Source organism: Mus caroli, unplaced genomic scaffold (genome assembly GCF_978045245.1).
Source record: "Mus caroli unplaced genomic scaffold, Mus_caroli_1 scaffold_4, whole genome shotgun sequence".
Taxonomy (NCBI): Eukaryota; Metazoa; Chordata; class Mammalia; order Rodentia; family Muridae; genus Mus; species Mus caroli.
Window position 1 is genome coordinate 67497576 of NW_028227259.1, and position 23505 is coordinate 67521080.

The 23505-nt window shown below is 44.1% G+C and overlaps 1 protein-coding gene across 4 annotated transcripts in view; it reads left to right on the top strand.

Moving 5' to 3' along the window:
• Nucleotides 1–11126, top strand: part of Fam114a1 (family with sequence similarity 114 member A1) — a 71199-nt gene extending 60073 nt beyond the window's left edge. For 3 of the 4 annotated variants that reach the window (XM_021162251.2, XM_085836711.1, XM_085836712.1), the window contains 4 exons: nucleotides 662–801; nucleotides 3538–3610; nucleotides 7909–7962; nucleotides 9890–11126. In XM_021162251.2, coding sequence (XP_021017910.1) covers nucleotides 662–801; nucleotides 3538–3610; nucleotides 7909–7962; nucleotides 9890–10006 — 384 coding nt within the window. In that variant the 3' untranslated portion in view covers nucleotides 10007–11126. Of the gene's footprint in view, nucleotides 1–661; nucleotides 802–3537; nucleotides 3611–5555; nucleotides 5811–7908; nucleotides 7963–9889 lie in introns of those variants that run through there. The other variant, XM_021162252.3, reaches the window with a different exon arrangement.
• Nucleotides 11127–23505: the final 12379 nt, after the last annotated feature.

The following is a 23505-nucleotide window of genomic DNA, read 5'->3' on the forward strand; positions in this document are numbered from 1 at the left end:
CCTGCCTGTGCTCCAAAAGTCATCTGTGATAATTGTTCCTTATGCTGAGTTCCAATTTTAAAGTGACAAAGGTATGGTTCTCCAAAGAAAAACATCCGCTGGAGTGTGTCATGCATCTTCTCTTCCACGCACCCCACTTACCATAACCTGCCTAGTGTGTGGCCAGCAACAGTCTGACTCTTGAAGACACAAATGTGAATAGGTTTGTCTTATCCCTGGGGACCTGCAGCGTTGCCATTGAGTGCACACACACACACACACATACACACACACATTTTGTATGCAATGCATGGTTTGTCTTTGTGTGGAGACCAGAGGTTGCCACTGAACCTGGAGCTAACATAACTTTGGCTATGGCCAGTGACCCCCAGCCATGAGCCCATCTCCATCCTCCAGTCCTGAGGCTAAAGCTGTGCAGCACTTAGGAAGGTGCTGAAGACACAAACTCAGGTTCTCATGCTTGTGCAAAAGCACTTTACTGACTAAGCCACGCCCCCACACCCTTGGAATTTTATAGGGATACAAGATTACATCATCTAGGGGCCAGGGTGTAGTTCAGCAATACAGTATGTGCTTCGAATCATGTCCCGTTTTTTAACATGATGGGGTTTTTGAAAACAGGCTGCTTAGTGAGTAATTCTCTTGTGTGCGTTCATTTCAGGAAGTGTACATGCTGTCCATTGAAAGTCTGGCTGAAGTCACTGCACGCTGCATCGAACAGCTACATAAGGTTGCAGAGTTGATTCTCCATGGACAAGAGGAGGAGAAACCAGCTCAAGACCAAGCAAAAGTGCTGATAAAGTTAATGCAACTTTCAATTCTTACGCTTTAAATTGCATGTGTGTGTGCATGTATACATGTGTGGACATGTGTGTGCATGTATACATGTGTAGATGTGTGTGTGCATATATACATGTGTGTGCATGTATACATGTGTATGTGTGTGTGTATGTGTGCATGTGGATGTGTGGACATGTGGATGTGTGCCATTCAAATGCACATACACATGTACCCTAAACACCTGAAGATTTAGATTTTCATGTCAACTGTTATGGTTATTTTAAGAAATAAGGATTCTCTTAGGAAATATATTATACAGCAATAATAATAATAATAATACATAGGAGTTTTTGAGAGATTTAAGAGGAAACACACTAATGCATTCAGAGGTATAAACATTCATTTTAATAGATCGAATTCTTCAAAGCACAGAACATTGAGAGTAACTATATATTTATACCATACCAACAGAGAAAGGACAGTCTAATATAACTTTTCAGTTCCCCATACAAAAGTAGGCAGACACACACCACCCTTTTCAGCAACTTTACCTGACCTGCTTGGTCTGTTCTCTGGGCATGCTAGCCACTAGTGCAAGACAGTTCACTGCAGGCTGCGTTCCTGTGCCATACACTGAAGTTTATGTTCTTCAACAACCAGTTGTTGTTGTTGTTGTTATTAATTTATCTAGTATTATGTAAACATGAATATACATAAGCTATGTGTATATATATATGAAAACAGTTGGTGTGAAATCTTTTTGAAAATAGAAAATAGTGCTAAAAATAAGTCATTAACTTTTATGTGTATAATTATATATTATGACATGTGGAATATCAGCAGATGTTCAAATATCCCTTTGTTATTATTAAAACAATGGAGCCAAATTATCACCCAAGAAAGAACATTGGGACACACACATACACACATACACACACACCTACCATATTACTCATATGCACTTTGCCACCTCACTAATTTTACTACATCTGACAAGGAAAATTATGTATTTAGAAATAAACTTCACATTATGTGACAATTCTAGAGAGATAGCGTATTTTCTAACGTATAGAAAGAAAAAGAAAGGTTTTGAAATGCTGAGGGCAGTGTCTAGCTACTGCCTTGCCTTTGTAAAGATCTGAAGGAGGAGAGCTGAGGTTCAGAAATCCTCATGGGTCCTAGGACCTTGCTCTTAGCACCTTTCTGATTCCCTTGTTTGTGCCAACCTCATCCAGCTGCACTGACCCCAAGCTGGTCAGTCGGTTCAGTGAGTGCCCTCCCACCACCTTCCCAAGAGCACACTGTATGGCCTCTGATGTCTTCTGGCCTCACCCACAATGACTTCTTCAGACAAATTTCAGATGGATGGATAGACACCTCCATATGGTTCATCATACCTAATACTTAGGCCTAGGGGTGTAGTTCAGTGGCAAGCCTGCTAGCACATGGAGGCCCTAGGTCTGTTCCCCGGCATCACACAGGAGCGGAGGGCAGAGAGATGACTGATCCGGTAAAGTACCACTGTGTTCAACTGAGCACCTGACTCCAATCCCCACCATCCACACAAAAAGCCAGACGGGCCCGCAGGCAGCTGTAATCTCAGAGAAGGCTCCATACCTCCTTCCCCCAGCATGTGGCATATGCACATACAAGCACCTACACATACACAAAAGAAAACGCTACACATACACAAAGAAAACGCTGCATATATAGATTAGACAGAATCTCTATCAAAAAAAAAAAACAAGACAAAACAAACCATTTTCTTTGCCTTCAGTAGCTCTCCTAACATGAAATATTCTTTTATTTTTCTAATAGCATTTTATTCACTATCAACCACACACTGTAATTGTTAGGGGAAAATCAGACAGGACACACATTGTTTGGCAATCATATTGTTTTCTGTCTTCGTCATCTGTGGTGTTAGTATAAACCTTCTGATTAATTTTGTCTCTCTCACTTCACTTTCTTGGAGTAAAGACTTAAAAGGGAATGGCCAAAGGAAACTCCACGTTTGGAGATGTAAAGAGAATTTCCAGGGATCATTGTTTTGAGGCAAATAGGAGTCACACAGCAGGATGCAGGGAGAATCTGGATGTGGTAGAGCACGGCCACTGTCCCAGATCTCTGTAGGCTGAGGCAGGAGGATCTTTGGAAGTGAAGGCACGCCAGACTGGGACACATAGTGACACACTGCTGAAAGGGAAAGGAAGGAGTTAGATGCTTGCCGAGCCACGCCCGAGACCCTGGGTTGTTCTCCAGCACCAAGAAGGGTGCATGCGTGTGTGTGCATGCGTGCATGTTGAATGAATGCCTGCATTTGCGTTTTAATCCCCTTTCTACGCTCGCCACTGTATGCCCCATGCAAGTTACTTGGCAGATTCAGTTTAGTCATGAGATGACATATGAACGAGTGCCTCACTGAACGTTCATTATTTTAAAATGACCCAGACACCGGAGGAAAGCCACCTGGCCTGAGTTTGCACTCCTGTGAAAAAGATGCTCAGGCCTGCTATTTCCCTGCACGTGGCTTTGATTCTAAAAGGAGGGCAAATTAACTAGAGGATTGTTCCTTAATTAAACATGGAAAGGAAACTGTGAGCCATGGATGATTGTCGAGGACGAGTGCACATTTCGGTAGAGCGACTTGGAACTCTGCTTTTGACGTCATACTGCCGTTCATGTCATGCTAATTGTCACGAGGTTTACGTTACTTTATAGAAAACCCCACAAACCTCTTTTTCCCCCTTATTTCAGATTAACCACAGCAATGTGCAATGAAGTAGCCTCCTTATCGAAGAAGTTTACAAATTCTTTAACCACTGTTGGGGTAAGAATACAATTTGGGTCATTTTCTTACATTGTTGAGGGAAGTGGAGCTGTGAGGAGAAGTCAGGACTATGACACTTTTTGGCACAATTCCACAATCACAGCTGTGTCATTCCGTTTTTCTAAAATCAGGCTGAGGTCCCCTCTTTAAGCACCACTAGCCTAGAGCTCCCCTCTGCCTTGGGCACAGACTCCAGTCTGCTGTCTGCCTGGGCTGTAGACTCCAGTCTGCTGTCTCAGACATCATCTGGACTGTGGTGAGTGGTCAGATCTCCGTGGACCTCGCCTTATTCATATATCAAAAGAAAGGGTGTGAAAGGAAGGGACCTTTCCTTAGCTTGTTGTCTATCTTCACATTACTCAAGAATCTCTATTAAAATAACTATCTTTAAATATTATTGTTCAGTATTATCCTCAGTCTAAATAAGCCACATATGATAAGAATTTCAAAGAAAAAGGTGTTGTCAATTAACATCTAAGTGTTTCTGCTCTTAAGATAATAGCTGTGAAATATTGCATATATTTCAATGTGTGGCTTCTGAATACCTATCTCGGTTGTGCCCTTTTCTGTCCCAGGTAGCCCTTGTGGGCTGGGGAAATGGCTTAGCCGATGAAGGATTTCATGTGCAAGTTTGAGATTCTGAGTTCAGATCCCCTGAGTGTGCCTGTAATCTCAGTGCTCTGGAGGAAGACGAGGGGCTTCCCCAGAACAAGATGGCTTGCTGGAGGAGTAGCTAAATGGGCTAGCTCTAGGTTCAGCAAGAGACCTTGTCTCAGTAAATAAAGAAGAGTGTGATAGAGGAAGACACCGAGCATCAACCTCTGCCTCTATATATGTGTGCACACACATGCATGCAAACATGTGTGATTCCCCCATACTACACATATATACATGGGGGATGATGAAACCAATTGTTTTATAAAGCCCCACCTTAGTAGAGAAGGAAGAGCCTAAGTGGGAAACAGTCCTCTTTTATCTTCCTACTTCTAAAGCCCCTAGATGCAAGATCTGACTCTTTCCCAGAGACACAGGAAACAGGCTTTAGTTGGGGTATTTACAATTGCAATGTACAGTTTCAGTTTCCTAGGAATGACCGGAAGTCTGAAACCAGGGCTATGCTCTCTCTGAGGCCTCTGGGGGTGGGTTATAGATGGCTCAGATAAAGGGATGCTTTATGGAAGTTGGTGGAAGACTGTGAACAGCTCTGGGGACCCAGCGACAGAGAAACAATCTGTCTCATCTTTGTTTGTTTGTTTGTTTGTTTTCGAGACAGGGTTTCAGGGTTTCTCTGTATAGCCCTGGCTGTCCTGGAACTCACTCTGTAGACCAGGCTGGTCTTGAACTCAGAAATTCACCTGCCTCTGCCTCCCAAGTGCTGGGATTAAAGGCGTGCGCCACCACTCCCGGCTCTGTCCCATCTTTCACATTCCTTTTTCTGAGTCAGAAGATTCAGAAGACCACCAGCATGGGTCAGACAGCAGATGACCACCTTGATGTCACTCCGCTGTGACTGGGGGCAAGATGGTGGCATCTAGACCTGCATAGCTGCTGTGTGTAACTGCACTGTAGGCAAAGAGCAGTTCTTAAAAGAAATGAGATACCTGTCCCCCATATGTCCGCTAAGTGAGCCTATGGATAAAGGGTGAGTTGTGGGCCACTAACCCATTCTGCTGTCAAGTCTGGTTTGCTCATTCTATCTTGGGCTTACCTAGTTTAGGTTTTCAGCAAGGCCATATCGTCATCGGTAAGCAGAGTGATGGGGAGATGGAAGCCATTGATAGATGGCTATCAGTCATTGACATATTGATATGGAAGCACGTCCCTCGACTTCAAGTTACTCGATGATAGGCTTTGGTGGGAATGGTGGGTTCCTATAACAGTGCGAGGGCTTGCCTCATCAATTCAGGTTCCAAGCTCTTCTGTTGCGTCTCCCCACTTTCTACAGTTCGATATCTGAGGACCCCAAGTGGCAGAGAGAGAAGCTGATGCACTCGGGCCTCTCCATTGACCTCCCAGCTCCCCCATCAGCAGCCTGCCACGCTTTAGACCAGAAATAAACAACTGTTTGGTGCCCCGGGACTGTCTGTGGGTTTTTATAGGATTTGCATTGAATAGTTTTTTCTCCTGGAGTGAGTAATATTTGTGACACAGTTTTCTTCTCCTTGTACCATATCAGACTCTAGCATAGTGCTTCCCAAAGCACACACACCGACCACCTGGAGACCTTGTTAAAATGCAGATTCTCATTCAGCCAGTCTGTGTGAGAACAGGGATTCTGCATTGTTAATTAGCCCTAGGGTGACCGAGCCAAGGTCTTTCCTGAGCCAAGGTCCACACTGGCTGAGCCAAGTTTCTGGCAGGTGGGTATGTGCGCGGACTTACAATCGTGCACATACCCAAACACGAGTGTGAACGTCCTCAAGCACAGACACCAGCAAATGTGTGTTGTCCACTTGGAGACAGTGAAAGCTACATCTGAAATGGAGCTCACCGCACACCACAAAGCCCCCGGTCTGCAGCTCTGAAGTATCATTTACATTCATCATTGTTTCTGGTCTCCAAAGCAGCCATTATTCATAACTTGAAGCTAATGAGTGTGCATTGCTCTCCAGGCTCCCTTTAAATGGTTCGCATAGCTCATCGACTCTGAAAACCGATGTGGTCTTCCTGGCCTCGTTTTGATTGTATCTTAGAGGTTTATTGATAATCACATAAACATGAAAGCAAATGCTATCATGGATTTTCTGGTTACTTACTAAAGTGACTTGAGTGTTTGGAGAGGTTCTTCCTCACCCCTTCTAAGACTCCATTGTGGTTTCCTAATGCCAGCCAAGGAAGGCTTCTCTGGGAAGACAGACTTAATTCATATGCTTTTGTTTGCTTGCCACAGAGCCTTCCAGGTACAGTAAGGGAACCCAGCCGACTAAGATTGCCCCATTAAAGATTCATTGCTGTAGGGGTCTGTTGAGCGGTTTAGATAGGGAAGCCTGCTGATTGACAGCCGAATAATATAACTAAGGATAACAATCATCTCTCCCTTTTGGAGCCCCTGAAACGGGGATTCATTCTCCACGCGGTACACATACACTTGGGATTCTCAAACCTGGATCTACAGACCTACTTGAAAGTTCTAGTTAAGAACGCCCTCACCGTGTCGCTCCTCTGGAGATAACCTACAGTACTTGTGCTCACGGGTGAGGTGGGGGAAGAGGGAGAGAGGGGAACAAAGAGAACAAAAGAAGAGCAGGCAGACTAGTAGGATACATAAGTGGAGGACTGGAAATTTTGAGGCCAAAAAAATGAAACAACAACAATAATAATGTTTCAGGGGCTGGAGAGTTGACTCAGTAGTTAAAGCATGAACTGCTCTTGCAGAGAACCCAGGTTCAGTTCCCAATACCCACATATTACATATTAAAGGTCATGACTGTCTATAATTTTAGGTTCAGAGACTCCAATGCCCTCTTCTAGCCCCTGAGGGCACCTGAACTCACATGCACATACCCTACACCAACATATACATGTAATTAAAAATAAATAGAATAAGCCGGGCATGGTGACGCACACCTTTAATCCCAGCACTCGGGAGGCAGAGGCAGGTGAATTTTTGAGTTTGAGGCCAGCCTGGTCTACAGAGTGAGTTCCAGGACAGCCAGGGCTATACAGAGAAACCCTGTCTCAAAAAGCCAGATAAATAAATAAATAAATAAATAAATAAATAAATAAATAAATAAATTTCTTAAGAATAAGAATCTCAGAAAGCTATACAAATGCCTTAATTAAAATGTGCAGTGAGGCACAGCACATGTCTGTAATCTCAGCCTTTGGAAGCATGAGGCAGGAGGATCATGAGTTTGGGCTAGTCTGGGCTACACAAAAACCAAAAAGATTTTTTTTTAACACAATAATAAAGATCATGACAAATTTACCATCAACATTGTAACCCTAGCTGATCTGGATGTGGATGGTGTCAGGCAGATTGGGCAAGCAGAAGATAGGACCCAATCAGCTACCAGCTTCCCACCACTGAAAAAAGTCTACATTTCTAGCAATGTGAACTCACGTAAATTGCTCAACTTCCTGATTGCTGTTTCTTCATCCAGCTAGCTAGCGCCTAGGCTTACTGCAGCACCAAGCTCCTCCTAGGGTTGCTGGTAGAATTAGAAATTGCATAAGGAAGGTGCAGCCGCCAAGCACACTTCTTCCTCTAAGACATTCCTCTACAAAGTGGTGCCTTATATTTGATGTGCTAAGCCTTGAGGCCCTAATCCGTCAATTTCATACTTTCAATTTCACAGAGCAACAAGAAGGCTGAAGTCCTTAACCCCATGATCAATAGTGTGTTTTTAGAGGTAAGTAGCCCCCAGAGAGAAAGTACTCCAAATCAAAGTGAATGTTACAGCTATGTTCTTTTTTTTCTCTTTTCTTCCTCCCAGTCAGCAAGTGTTATTGGAATTCTAAATCTAATCGTCAACAGTCTAACAGTCTTTGTGTGTGTGTGTGGGTGTGGGTGTGTGTCCATTTCTGTAGCTCAGCCAGCTGTAAAGTGTCTGGTAGAGCAGCAATGCCTAATTTCCAAGAATTCCTAATTATAAAAGGAAATGCTAAGCTTGCAGGCTATTTCCGGCCACCATTTACCGCCCCCCCCCCCCCAGCAGACACAGATTTTTGCTGCCAAGTTTGACACTGTGATTATTGGCTGCAATGGAGGATTATTACCCACTGGTGATTTTCATAAAAACAGGCATTTCCCTTCGTTCACGAGAACTTTTAGTAGAGCTGAGTCTAAGTTCCAGGTTAGCGAAACTGCTGCGGAACGCCTGCCCATTCAGTGGCAAGCATAGAGTCCCCACGAGAGAGGACGCACTGCCTGCCCTGCCTGCTCACTAGGACTTGGTAGCAACAGCAACTGCCCAGATGGAAGGCTATCCCAGCACTGCTGTGGCTCTGCAGAAGACGAACCCAGTGATGTAAGAGAGAAGCAGTCCAAGATGCATTCCTGGTCTTGGAGCATGGGCGCTGTGTCCTGCATTTGAGCAGTGGAGGAGGATCTTCCATTAGAGACCTTGCACATGGGGGAGCCACAGGGGCTATGGGTCATGGGCAAGGCCCAATGCCATTGTCTTCACATTTGGATGGCAAGAGTAAGCTCTGGAGAGATTACATAACCTCAGAACTGGTGGCAACATTGCTGGGAACTGTGTCTCATTGTTAAGCAAAGCAGTCCATGGACCAAACCTAATCAAGTGGTGGCAGTGAGTATCATTGCTTAGGACACGGTCTTGCAATGGACTCAACCATAAGGGGCAGGAACTGTAGGGACAAGCCCAGTGGAACAGACACAGCTAGTAGAAACCCTGGAAGGCAGAGGCAGGAGGATGGTGAGTTCAAGGCCAACACAAACTATATAGTAAGTTTCAGTCTCACTTCTTATTCTCCCACCCCAGATCTCTGTCATGGCTGCCAGATTAAACATGTACATTAGCACATTAATTTAACATACTTGTGCACCACAAACATGGCACCCAATAATAAGCCGCTGGCCAATACCCATTCTAGATACCCTCCCTAAACTTCACTGGCCACTTTTACAGTAATCTCTCCAGGGCACTCTACGTGGAGCTTTCTGTAAATGGTTTAGACCCTAGCCTCCTCTGTCCTGTGATTTCAGGACCACAGGGTTGACCTGAGAAAGGGATAGATAATACTGGCCATGTGGGGCCATGAGTCTACACATACTCATGTCCCTTAAAAGCCCATGGAAATGATTTGTCTCAATTTGAATGAGGGCCTTTTGTTAACTTACATAGTTGAGATCTGGGCACACTCCATCCAAAAACATGTGTTTACATTTGCTGCAAGTGCAGACATTCTGAGAATTCTATGATATTGTTGTGCTTCCTTCACCTCCGAGGAAAAGGATATTGTTAGGGCTGGAGAGATAGATGGCTCAGCAGTTAAGAGCACTGGCTGCTCTTCCAGAGGACCAGAGTTCAATTCCCAGCAACCACATGGTGGCTCACAACCATCTGTAATGGGATCTGATTCCCTCTACTTGTGTACATTAAGGCAGAGCATATATATATATATATATATATATATATATATATATATATATAAAACATATATACATATATATTATATATGAGAGAGAGAGAGAGAGAGAGAGAGAGAGAGAGAGAGAGAGAGAGAGAGAAGAGAATAAGAATGTTGCTATATGGTGACAGCCATCGAGACTAAACTATGAAAATACCCTCAGCTCTGTTTTCCTTCTTGCAGGGCTCCAATAGCACCACATATGTGCAGGACGCCCTCCAGCTGCTGCTCCCGGTACTGCAGGTCTCCCACATTCGCACCAGCTGTTTGAAAGCTACAGCGCAGCCAGATTCCAGCTAGTTCAATAGCAGGTCACATCTCTTCACTACATACCATTTCAAGGCAACGGACGTCTACGTCACTGGCCAGACCATTTGAGGACACTACAAGCAATTTTTGCACAGTTTTGAAAATACAGAGAGTTAAAATTTCTCTTAATGTATACTGTTTTATCAATAATTATGTTTTCTTTATATTAACTTAAACTTGTACTTGTTCTATTGAAGTTTTCCTTTAATTTGCAGTTCATTCACAAATATATCTGTTTTCCTGGTCAACCAGACTATATTTAGAAATTCATAGAGAGAACCTAGATTTTTGTTCAGCTTTGAAATGTCTACCTTTCTATGCCCTATTTTTCTCAAACGTGGCTTTAAGTGAGTTCTTATACTGAACTTCATTTAATTGCATAAACATCATAAGCAAAAACAATGCTACTTATTTGGTTTTAAAAGGGACATAAATATCTTTATAAATATCACTATGTAGATCAGGCTAGCCTAAAACTCACAAAGATCTGCCTGCCTCTGCTTCCCAAGAACTAGGATTAAAGGTGTGCACAATGATACCTGCCTGCCCTGAAGAAGTATTTTAGTTTAGGGTGTGTGGGGGCAAAATTATAAAGCTGAGAATCATTTCAACAGAAAACTTAAGGGGTTTTAGCCAGGTAGAAACCCCGACCTGCATTTCAAAAATACCCACTAACCTGATCACACACATGGTAGCAGCAAAGGGTGGAAAGTCATAAGTTGGCCAAGTGGGGTACTGATCCAGGGAGATGCATCAGAGACCTTGCAAGGAGCAGTGGTACTGAACCTGGGCTCTTCTGAGATGCATCTGTTCTTTCCAGGAGGAGGTTCTCTGGCATGCTTCTGTTTGAGACCATCACTGACATCCCTACCAGTAATGTCCAAAATAGTCATGCCCAGTGGCTTATCCCAGGACAAGTGATGCCTGCAGTCTTGAAAGGGAGAAAATCCCTCCTTTTTATTTGCTTTGTTCCTGTGATAGAAGCCACTGCGTCTGTCCCCTGTGGGCCAAGTAGATATCTGAATTCTTTCAGTAGAATTTTTGTGTGACTGTGTTTTGTTTTTCAGCTGTATATCTCCTGAAACAACCAAATAAAAACTCAAGAACAATTTATTTGCAACCTAGAAAAATTAAATCCATAAAGGTGTGGCATTTCTCCTTTCCTGACCTCCGGAATGTTTCTGATGTTAAGTATGGTGGTGATTCACTGTTGACCATATCACAGTCACCTCTATGAATTCTATAATTTTTAAGTATAGAGCAGAAGAAATAATCTAGATTTATAATTTTCACATCAGAGGGATTTGTACACTAACTAGAAATACGAAAGGAAAACAAATACCTCCAAGGCTTTAGATTCTCAGACTTAAGTCTCTCAGCTGTCAGTGCTGGGGCAGTGGCTCAGCAGGCAAAGTGTTGAGAAAGCATAATGACCAGAGTTAGACTCTCCAGCATGGACGTAAAGTCTGCGCACACACCTGTAATCCCAGCAGTGGGAGGTAGAGACAGGAGGATCCCTGGGGCTCACCGGCCAGCCAGTGTAACCAACTGATGAGCTCCAAGTTCAGTGAGTGTTATGGTTCGTATATGCTTTGCCCAGGGAATGGCTCTATTAGAAGGTGTGGCCCTGTTGGAGTAGGGTATCATTGTGGGTGTGGACTTTAAGACCCTCCTTCTAGCTGTCAGAACTCTCAGCTCCTCCTGCACTCTGCCTGCCTGGATGCCGCCATGTTCCTACCTTGATGATAATGAACTGAACCTCTGAACCTGTAAGCCAGCCCCAACTAAATGTTGTCCTTGTAAGAGTTGCCTTGGTCATGGTGTCTGCTCATAGCACTGAAACCTTAAGACAGTGAGAGACCCAGAGTCAAAAGAAAATGACAAGAAAAACAGTAGAGGAAGATAGCCAAGGTACACGGTGGCCAACTCAGACACACACACAGGCACAAGGACCTGCAGAAATATGTGTGTATACCACACACATACCTGAAAGAGAAGATCAAAACGCAAGGCACTGTAGGCCTGTAATAACAGCACTCAGGAGGCAAGGCAGGGAGATTAGAAGTTCAAGGTCATCTTCGGCCACATAGCAAGTTCAAGGCCAGGCTGGGCTACCCGAGGTCCCATCTTTAAAACGCTACCTAGATGTTTGCTGTACATCTAGTGTACAGCAAAAGAATTTTAATTATAAAACAAAGTTTAAAACAACATTAAAATAATAGATTCAAAGTAAGCGATATTATTGACATTTTATTTTTTTATGAAAAAAAAAAGCATCCAAGGTTGCCAAGTCGAGACATGAACTGAAACGATTCTGTGATCTATGTCCTGTAAATTCAACTGTTTAAGAGAGAACAGTCATTGACTACAGACCCATTGTCTAGGATTCCTCTCAGTCCTGGCTTCCACCATCACCTTGAAATAATTGCTGCTTTGCTTTGCTTTAAAACCTGTCAAAACACATGATCCAGACCTGGGGAAATGTGAATCTATTCCTGAATGAATGATTTAGCAGGCTTACTGTGGAACTTTGTTATTCCTTCAATAATACTTTACATAAACTGGGTTTATTGCACTGTACACAATTACCCTGAACAAGCAATGCCTGATTTTTGCATCAAGTACAACATAAATTCTGGTCTAAATAATGAATATAGCCCCAAGTCTGTGCCTTATTAAATAAAAAGCATCCAAAGCCTTTCCAAATTCAAAGTAAAAAGCATTCAAGAAAACATTGCTTCGGGGTACTGACACACACAGATGCAAAGGACAAACCGAGTCCCAGACCCGGAAGGACAGGCCTAAGTTGGCATTCTCGGCCCTGTGAACAGCAATGTGTGCTTCGTCTGGGTGGCATACACACGGCTGGACACAAGCTCAGAGTTAAAGGAGCATGTGACTCACTGAAGCTGTGACCAAAGGAAGCCACACACACCAACTAAGAAACGGCACACCTCAGACACAGAGCAAGGGGACCAGGAGTGTCTCCATACTTCTGTGTCCTGGCAGAAACATCGTAAGGAAGGAACAAGTTCTTTGTTAATAGATTTCAGCCGTCATAATGGAGATGATAATGGACAGCTCGTGGCTGCGGGAGCCTGTGGCAGAGACTGTTCACATCACCACAGATCAGAGAGCTGAGAGTCCAATAGGATCTAGGACCACTTCAAAGGTCCCCAATGACCGGTTTTCAACAACTAGCTCTTCCATTCCTCACACCACACCTAAAGCTCCCAGGGCCTCAGGAAAAAAAAAAAAGGCACCACCAATTGGGGAACAAGCTTTCAAAAAGAAACCCGGGGTGGAGTGGGTGCACCTTTAATCCCAGCACCTGGGAAGCAGAAGCAGGTGGATTTCTGAGTTCGAGGCCAGCCTGGTCTACAAAGTGAGTTCCAGGACAGCCAGGGCGCGATACAGAGAAACCCTGTCTCAAAAAAACAAAAAACAAAAAAAAAAAAAAGAAAGAAAGAAAGAAAGAAAGAAAGAAAGAAAGAAAGAAAGAAGAAAAGAAAAAGAAAGAAAGAAAGAAACATCAACAATGTGCTGGCTGAAGGAAAATACAAATGACCAGAAAAAGCCCCAGTGCAGGAAGCAAAGGCATCCTTGAGAAAGAAATCAGCTGCTCTGAAATGCTTACGATTCCAGAGACGCACCGCACCGTCTGTGCTGGCTGGCCTCGCTGCACCCGTTTGAGAAACAAAACCAGGAAGGGTCCTCTCAAATTTACAAACTGTTGAAATAGCCATTGCATTTCTCTTTGTCCTAAAGAAGTGCTGTGTGTGTGCTCACACACGCACACACGCACACACGCACACACGCACACATGCACGCACGAGCTGAACAGATAAGGCTAGTCATGCTACACAACTTCAAATGGTGGTTAATTTTGTAAAAGTAATTACAGAGCCAAACTGGAGTGGATTTTGGGGTTTTGGTTTTTGCTTTTTGCTTTTCTTTTCTTTCCTTCTTTCTTTTTCTTTCTCTTTTTGATAATAAAGAAATTGCTCTTTGATCCTTTCTTTAAGCATGCCCTGTATGCTAATGTTCAGACCCAGGCTTCAACCTGGTTCCTTAAATTACCACGGTTGTAAAGGCACTTCAGTAAAGATGGTACTGAAAAATCCATCTTAGAATGGCAATCCCATCCTGATTTTGTAGTTGATTAGAATTCACATTGCCACTGGAGTGGCTTCAAACCAGACACTCTTCTCATGAAACAAAATAAAGGAGGGGTTAATGTGTGTTTTATTTTATTTTCTGGACCATCTCATTTCATAGACCGGTTTATATTTGTTTCCTATATGTTCACAGGTCTGAAGAAAGGCATGGTTTTCTTCGATTTCTATCTTCCATCCTATATTCTCCACTTTCTAGTTAAATCATGACAACCTACACAGTGAGAATATGTTGATGTTATTTCTACTAGTTCAACTGTCAGAAGTCGTCACAGATTGGGCATAAAGAGAGCGTAGAGGGTTGGGATTTTGTGTTGGGAATTGAACTAAATCCACCATTGTCTGGATCACAGAGGATTTTTCTCGGCATGAGCCATCAGCCAAGAAGCAATAGAATTATGTCAGCCTGTCGTGACTGCGACTCACCCGACTGGCATGCCTCTTGTATTAGTCTCCGGGGAAGTTTCACCTGAAAAGAATAATAGATGGATGTCTTTGATGCCTTCGCTGAGTGCAGAAATTTGGGGTGATCCAGAGCTGATCTATCTTCCTGCCCTGTGCGTTCAACTGGCAGGCTTCTCAGATGCGATTTGGATGGAAAAGGCAGTACAGAAGCCAAGGCCAGATGGGTGAAACCTTGGCAAAAAGCTAAGCTAAGCCCTTGAGTCCTTGCCATCTTTATCCTGCCTCTCACAGGATTTTTTTTAACTGTCATTAAGTACACAGTTCTCAGGATCAGTTTTTTTTTACCAATCTGCCCGGCTTTTTCCCTCTCTCTAATTTCCTTTCCCCATTTACCAGAGAAACATCCACTCAGAATTTCAACTGTGATCGCTCATATGTACTTGCCATATGCTGGGCTGTGTGTTTAGTGTTTAAGGCGTGGTTCCATTAAATGTTCACAATCACCCGTGTTGTGTTAGGGGAAAAAAAGATAAGGAAGGAAGGAATATGTTTGCTGGAGGTGTAGTCAGGTGTGAGGGAAGGGGGTACCTCTGCAGGCCCATGCTGAGGCATCCCTTCCCTCTGCGGGGCCAGTCACATGACAGTACAGTATAGAATAGAGTTTCTTCAGGGCATGGGGAGGGGAGCTGAGAGGGTAGTAGAGACAGAGAAAGGGAGAGAGAGAGAGAGAGAGAGAGAGAGAGAGAGAGAGAGAGAGAGAGAGAAGTTGAGGCCAGCCATGAGCATGTGGAGAGAGAGGGAAAAAGAGAATGGGGGAGGGGGAGAAGGGGGAGGGGGTGAGAAGGCAAGAGCAAGAGAGAGGAGGGGACAAACAGCCCCTTTTATAGTGAGTCAGGCACACCTGTCAGTTGCCGGGTAACTGTGGGGCGGAGCTTAGACAAAATGCTAACAACCCGATTGGAAGCTGGGTGGTTATAATTATAATCCCCACCACAAGAACAAAAACAGAGACTCAAGACAAGTTAGGTAACTGGCCCAGAGCTGCATGAGCAACAACGGAACTGGAATTTGAACCCAGGACAGTCTGACCTCACTAGCTAGCTGTTTGAACAAGTTAGAACCACCTAAGAGGAAAGCCACTATTGGCTTTAGGGAGATCTGAATGCTCGGGTTTCGAGGCTTAGGCACTGTGGAAGCCTCAGGGTAGGTATACAACTGAAAGCTTCAGTTGTATGCTTTGCTTGTTCTCCTGCAGCTGAGAACAAACGGGGACTAAAGAGAGTAGACTGGAGTCCGTGGGGTCACCTGGTCCCTTGGGTGGCTCCCACCACAGCTTTGTTCTCCGTTCTCAGACATTTACACTAAGCAGCTCAGCGGCCCTGTCCTCTCCGTTTCCTCTTCCCTCCCTGTCTCCTCCATGCCAGGGAAGCCAGTCTGTAACCAGCACCATCCCTGAGCACTGAATACTCTCCTTGCTTCCTGGAGCGTGGCGGTTTTTAATGTTCTCCCCGCCTTAAAGATCACAGCCTTGTCTAGACTAGCTTTAAGCTTGTGTCTTCACAAAGTTCCACAAGAGTCTGAGAAACATTCTAAAAAAAAAAAAAAATGCTGGCTGACGCCTCCTGCTCCCTGGACTTGGCACTGGCACCGCGGCCAAGAGACAATGGTGGTGGTGACTGCGGCGATGGTGGTGACGATCGATGAAATAATGGTAATAAGCATTTAATTACTTCTTGCATTTCAGATACCCGGAGTAAGCACTCGGCCTCCAGTCTCATTTAATCCCCAACTCTAATCTCATAGATAGCTACAGCTACTATCATATCCATTTACAGCTGAAAAGCTCAATCTGAGGTAAAATTAGCTGCCTATGATCATCCAACTCCTAACTGCGAGACTAGGGATTCCTATCCCAGCCATAAATAAAATGCTGGACAGAGCTCAAGGACAGGCCAGATACCCGACAATAAAAGAAAATACAAATACGTGTCCCTTTGTTCTCTCATTGACTGAGATCTTTGCTTCTAATAACACTTGAATATCCATCTCTGTATCCCGTAGCCTCCAGCAGAGCACTGTGGCACTGTGTCCCCACAAGTGCCTTAGCGCCCAGGAGTCACTTGCACCTCCCATTCTCCCTCATTGTCCTCATGGTATGACCCTCTAATGCTAAGAGACCCATTGGTCACTGGAAACTCAGATTGTCTCTTGTTGACAGTGATGTTGTGACAGGAAAGTCTGGTGTCTCTGGACAAAGTAAGGAGGGGAAGCAGTTCACTGCTGGGGACTAACACAGGGTGATAATGCAAAATGGTGAACTGCAGGACAGACTTAGGCCATTTCTCTGTCAGTAAAAGGCAGTTGTGGCACATGTCTTTAATTCCAGCACTCGGGAGGCAGAGGCAGGCGGATTTCTGAGTTTGAGGCCAGCCTGGTCTACAGAGTGCGTTCCAGGACAGCCAGGGCTATACAGAGAAACCCTGTCTTGAAAAAAATAAAACAAAACATAACAACAACAACAACCAAAAACAAAAACAAAACCAAAAACAACCAAAAAAAAAAAAAAAAGCCTTTGATACCCGAGAGCTGTTGAGGCTTAATCTGTTGCTATGTATTGTAATGTTAGGTTCTATACAGAAGTTTTAGCTGCTAACAAGTGAATTCTCACCTTTACCAGCTTTTCTTGTGCAAACCTTGTTCCTTAATTTAAAACTATAGGTTAAAAATAAATGGCTACAGCCAACTACTGGAAGGATTTGAGGTAGGCAGGTTTGGAGTTACCTGGTTGGGGGTTTCAGAAAGGAGGAAGAAGAAGGACACAGGAGAGGGGGGCAGGAAGCTGCCGGGAGAGAAGATGGACTGTGAGCACATGGCCAGGAGAAAGAGCAAGTATCTGGGGTACATTGCTGGGGAGGCACCCAGGCCAGCGGTTAGAAAAGAAGATTAAGTGTGACCCGCCCCCAGTAAGTTTAAGTGTGCCCCCCTGCCTGCTCATTTTCTCTAAGGGCATCTCTAAGTAATGGCCTCTGTGTCCTCTGTGTCCAGTCTACTCTGCCTGACATTGGAATGTGATTTCCACAGGCCAGCATTTTTCATTGTTTTGCTCTCTGTTGCAGTCCCAGCACCTTACTTAGCACCTAACTGGCCTTCAGTGATTTCTCCTTGGAATTCACCCTTTGAGGCGCCTGTCAAGACTTTAAAGTAGGATTAACTGTAATAAATATTAGGTTAACTATGAAATGTTGTGAAACCATTAAAAAAAGAAGAAGGAGAACCAAAAGAATGAACTGTCCCTCTGTACTGTCCAGTTGCTAGGTGGACAAGCAGTTCTAGGTTAGTTACATAAATGAACATGAATATGTGTTCAGAGCACATTACACACAAACACACAAAACTGTAAAAACCACGGAGGCAGTGGAATGAAACAAGTGAGCGAGCATAGCAGAATTTGACACAATCATGCTAAAGGACTCCAGCCCAGTTTGTAAGTTAAATTCAAACTTTTTAAATAATGTATTTTTAAACGTGTATGAGTGTTTTACCTAATGTGTGTCTGTGTATCAATCACATGCATGCCTGGTGTTGGAAGAAGCCAGAAGAGGCTAAGACCCCCTGGGAATGGAGTTACAGACAGCTGTGAGCTGCCATGTGGGTGCGGGGATTGAACCCGGGTCCTCCAGAATGCTATTAACCACTGAGTCATCTCTCCAGCCCCAAGCCGTTAAGACTTTTCAATAAAAATGTATTAATGGGTGAATTAATAGAAGTACATTTAATAATCAAGAGGGTCTAAATAAATTGCTTCTCATAAGGAGGTGAACTGATAAGTCTTATCAGATAAGAAAACTATGAAATACACAGATTAGTTTTAATGAGAATAGAAGTATCTGGGAGTGTCTCCAATCTGAGTTCCTTATGTGCTTTCAGGGCTGATGGTGATGACTAAGCACATCTGCCCTTGACTTTCTCAGGACAGTGCAAACCAGGGTTCTAAATGCAAAACTTCTAAAGATTATGCTGATTAAACAGAGAACGAGGGCATTTCTGTCTCATCGGAAAAGTCTTAGCCAGATGCTCTCTCTCGTCATCCTTCTCAGCCTGACTGGTGGTGGGACCTGTAACGACTACAGAAGCAATCTCAGACACTTCTGGAGAGAAATGCCCAGCCAACGAATTGACTCGGTGCTTTGGAGTTGCTAGCTTGATGCCCAGATGCAGATCATGTTTGCAAGAGACAGTTTACAATCTGCTCATCTCCACAAATGCAGCACGAGGGCATTCAAATCCCTGCGTCTGCAACTCCTGGCTCTCCCTCTCTAAATTGATGAGAAAGCTGTAGACACAATGGGTCTGGGCTGAATGAATCTGGGACTCTGCTCTGCTCCGCAGCTCAATCGCATTCAAAAGGAGACCAATGAATAGAAAGCACATGACAAACAAATGACCTTCCAGAGCACAGGCTTGTAGTGTCGGGGGCAGAATCTAAACCATTTGGTGCATATAGGGAAGTACTAAATCATTTTGGCCATTCTGTGCCTTTTAAAGCACTTCAGTAACTCATAAGTACTTTCCCACTGCATTATCAAAGTAGAAGTGCTCATCACAACAATGGGAGTCATATTCCCAGCCAATCATATTCACTGGCTTGATGATCGACTTTGATTGGTTACCAAGAAGTCTTGGTCTATTCTGCACTCTCTGAGATCATAGCAAGTCGAGACAGATTAGATAGAGATGTTACAATTCAAATACTATGCATCAGTCACACTTCCATTGCTATAAGCAAAGACCTGACAGAAATAGCTTAACATTGGAAGGACTTATTTGGGCTCACTGTTTCAGAGGATCCTGCCCATGGCTGCTTGGCCCTACACACAGGGTCTAAACATCATGGCTGCAGGATGGTGTGACAGAGTCGAGCCATTCACCCCACAGCTGCCCAGGAAACTAAGGAAAAGAGGGAATGCCAGTGCTCAGCTTCCTCCCCTTTCATTCCATCTGAGCCACAACAGCCACAGCATCCTGCTGCTCACATTCATGTGAGTCTATCCTTTCGTTAATCCTGCCCAGGAGCGATACAGACTCATCCAAAGGTGTGTCTCACCGATTTTAAATCCAGCCAACCTGACAGTATTAACCATCACAGTAGGCATCCTATCCATCTCACTCAAAACCACAGGGTCTCTGGCAAGGAATATAGAGCAAAAACTCACAATTCCCCAAGAGAAATCATGGGCAAACTAACAAGTTTGCTTGCTGAAGAGCACCCAGTGTCCCGCTTGGCTGGTTATTTCCACCTGTGTCTGCTGCAGAGACAAGAGTTGGTCCAGTCACTGCCAATGCACCAGTACCAACGGGGAATCCACATCAAATGGTCTGAAATTGGCAAGCTTAAGGAATGAAAGGCTCATTGGTTTTTAAGAGCAGGAATAAAGCCCTCCATGTATCGCATCCAAATGTTGCCTTTTTTTTTTCTTCTTTGAAGCAGGCCAGTTTTAAAACTGAAACTGAAACAAATTGCAAGATAAAGTTCAGGAGAAAAATCTATTGATTTCCCTGAACCTGTGCTTGTCATTTATTTAATCACAGATCCATCCAGTCAGCCCACAAACGTGCTTTGAAAATATATTTATGGAAGAGATGGTTCAGTGGTTCAGAGCTCATCCTTTCTCAGACAGTGGAGCAGAGTACAGTTCCCAGCTCCGGTGCTGGGCAGCTCACAACTGCTTGTAACACCAGGTCCCAGGGATGCAACATCCTCTTCTGGTCTCTGCAGATACCTGCAGTCATGTACACATACAGACACACAAAGTCACATAATTAAAAGCAATAATAAAACTTCTGAAAATGTTTAATTTATTTTTTGACAATTTCATACACACACACACACACACACACACAAATAATGTATTCTAGTCTTACTCATCCCATTACTCTCATTCTCATTATCCCCCTCCCACTCCTCTGAATTCCTCCTTTTACTAAGAAGCTCCTAGTCTATTTTCATGTCTTTTTAATTTTTATATGACCTATTTAAATAATAAAGTACTTAATTAAGGATGCTTGCCCATGCGTGTGGGAGTGCATACTGGACCACTGGCCTCTTACTAGTGACTACATCATTCAGGAAAAGGACTCCTGCCCCTAGCAGCCATTAACTAGTAGCTCCTCATTTAGGGGCGGAGCCTCATAAATTCCCTACCCTGGTCCTGTGATGGAGAGTGGCAGGCTCAATCTTGTGTAGGTCTTTAGTCTACAAATATTTATTATAAGGGGTGTGCACTTCCCCAAGTATATTGGGGTTTCATTGGAAATTTCCTTCATATTTCTTTTAGTGTGCACTGGGGCTCTCTGAGAGTTGGGTTAAAGGAAGATCTTTCTCCAGGCTGAACAGGCAAACCTGGTTGAGAAGTACCAACAGTAGCAACAGAGTGTGGGTTTTCTCTTAGGGTTTTCTGGCTTCCCTGTATTCCAGTAACCTTCTGTGCAATAAATCATTCTTTCAGCTGTGCAGTAGCATTTCAGGCCTGCCTGCTTAATCTTTAATTGGCTAAGCAGTTACAAGCTCAAATCATACTGTGTAAAAATATATTGCAATAGATCACGATACTGTCAGTTTCCCCTTAAAGAACTCTGACATTATCAAGCACAGCAAAAGACCACATCTCCCCATATGTTAATTAACTGCAGTGTCCTTGGAATAGGGAATAGTGTAGTAATCACTTACAAAGAGGTCACACTTCTGACTTCAGAATGTTAGAAGGCTGCATGTGTGTTTGTGGGTGGTGTGTGTGTGTGTGTGTGTGTGTGTGTGTGTGTGTGATGGCGAACACCTAGGCAAAGCCGAAGAATCCCATTTTTGGTATGCCTGTGCATACATGAGTTTTAATTTTTTTTCACATGTGTGTGTGTGTGATGTGTGTGCATGTTTGCATGTATACAGGCACATGTGAGGAATCTTTCTCAAAATTCACTGGACATTAGTGCATGGCATCAGGAGTCTTTCTAGATCATTAGTCATTGAGACACCTTAGTCACTGAGACAGGGTCTTTCAGCTTAACCCAGAATCCATCTGTTGGACTGTAGTAAGCCAGGGTTGGGTTACACAAGAAGAGCAGAGGAAGCTTCAATTCCAGATACCTCAAACATGAGGAAGGCAGGTGTACTGGCTGGTTGTGTGTGTCAAGTTGACACAAGCTGGAGTTATCACAGAGAAAGGAGCCTCCTTTGAGGAAAGGCCTCCATGAGATCCAGCCATAAGGTATTTTCTCAATTGGTGATCAAGGGTGGGAGGGCCCATTGTGGGTGGAGCCATCCCTAGGCTGGTAGTCCTGGGTTCTATAAGAAAGCAAGCTGAGCAAGCCAGGGGAAGCAAGCCAGTAAGTAACATCCCTCCATGGTCTGTGCATCAGCTCCTGCTTCCAGGTTCCAGCCTTGTATGAGTTCCTGTCCTGACCTCCTTTGGTGATAAACAGCAATGTGGAAGTGTAAGCTGAATAAATAATAATAATAACACCTTGGTCATGATGTTTTGTGCAAACCCTGACTAAGACAGCAAGAACTCACTCCCTTCCGGCTCCCAACCTGGCATCATAAAGCCAGCTCCTCCGCCACCAGCCCTAGAGGAATTTATTACCCTGACAGTTATCAGGCTTCATTCCTTGTTTGACCTTACAAGGTTTCCCCTCCCCCCACCCAGGCCCCTACAACCCCTGAGTATGATGATGAAGTATCTTCCAGTACCCCTGGCCAATGGTACAAGGCCACACAACCTTTCCCCAGAGACCCTGACTACCACTACCCCCAGGTGCATACATATTCCTTTCTCTCTTCCCACCGCCAATAAACAAACTAGTTCTCAGAAGCTGTTTTGGGTGTGTTTAGTGTGCTCATCACCAACCGAGCTACTGAACTGCACTCTCCTGAACCCACTAAGCTTCCCACATCTAGTCCAGCTCGGGCCTGAATACCCACAGTGGTTAAGTGAACTCACTGGCCAACTGGCTTTGGCGAATCTCCCATCTCTACCCTCTGATCTCTGGAAATGCAGATGGGCTGCATTGCCATCTCCTGTGAGCTGGAGAACCCGGCCTCTCAAGCTGGTGCTACAAGTGTCTCACCAGCTAAGCCATCTTCTCAGTTCCCTTCTCACTCCATCCCTCCTCTTTCCCCTGCCCCCACACTGTACAGGTGTCTGTTTCTTTCACCTTGACCAGCTCATCCTTTGAGGATCCTTTATTTTACCTGTGTCCCCTCCTCCAAGAAGCCCTTTCTTGATTCTGCTACCTTGATTTAGGTGTTCCTTGAGTTCTTTGTTCACTAGCAAACACTGGACTTCTTTTTTTTTCTTTTGCATCAGGTATTTGTGCTGGGTATTCAGATGTAGTCCCTTAGAAAGCAAGAGGGTACAGTGGCTAAGTTATGGTGCATGTACTTGTTCATGCAGAGATCCAGGTTAAATTCCCAGCACCCATATGGTAGCTCAAAGTCATCCACAACTCCAGTTCCAGGGGATCTAATATCTTATGTCCTCCAGGGCACTGAATGCTTGTGGTACCAGCCATAGGTATGCACAAAACACCCTCACACAAAAATAATAAAACAAATTTTTAAAAAGGTGGGGAGGCTAAGCTCTAACCACACCTTCTCAATTTACACAGGAACCCAACTAATGACTATCTATCTATCTATCTATCTACTTATTTATTTGTTTATCTATCTATCTATCTATCTATCTATCTATCTATCTATCTATCTATCTATCTATTGAGACAGGGTCTCTCTATGTAGCCCTGACTGTCCTGGAACTCTCAATGTAGACCAGGATGGGCTCCAAACTCACAGAGATCTGCCTCCTGAATGCTAGGATTACCAGAGTGTGCCACCACAACTGACTAGCCATTCCTCTT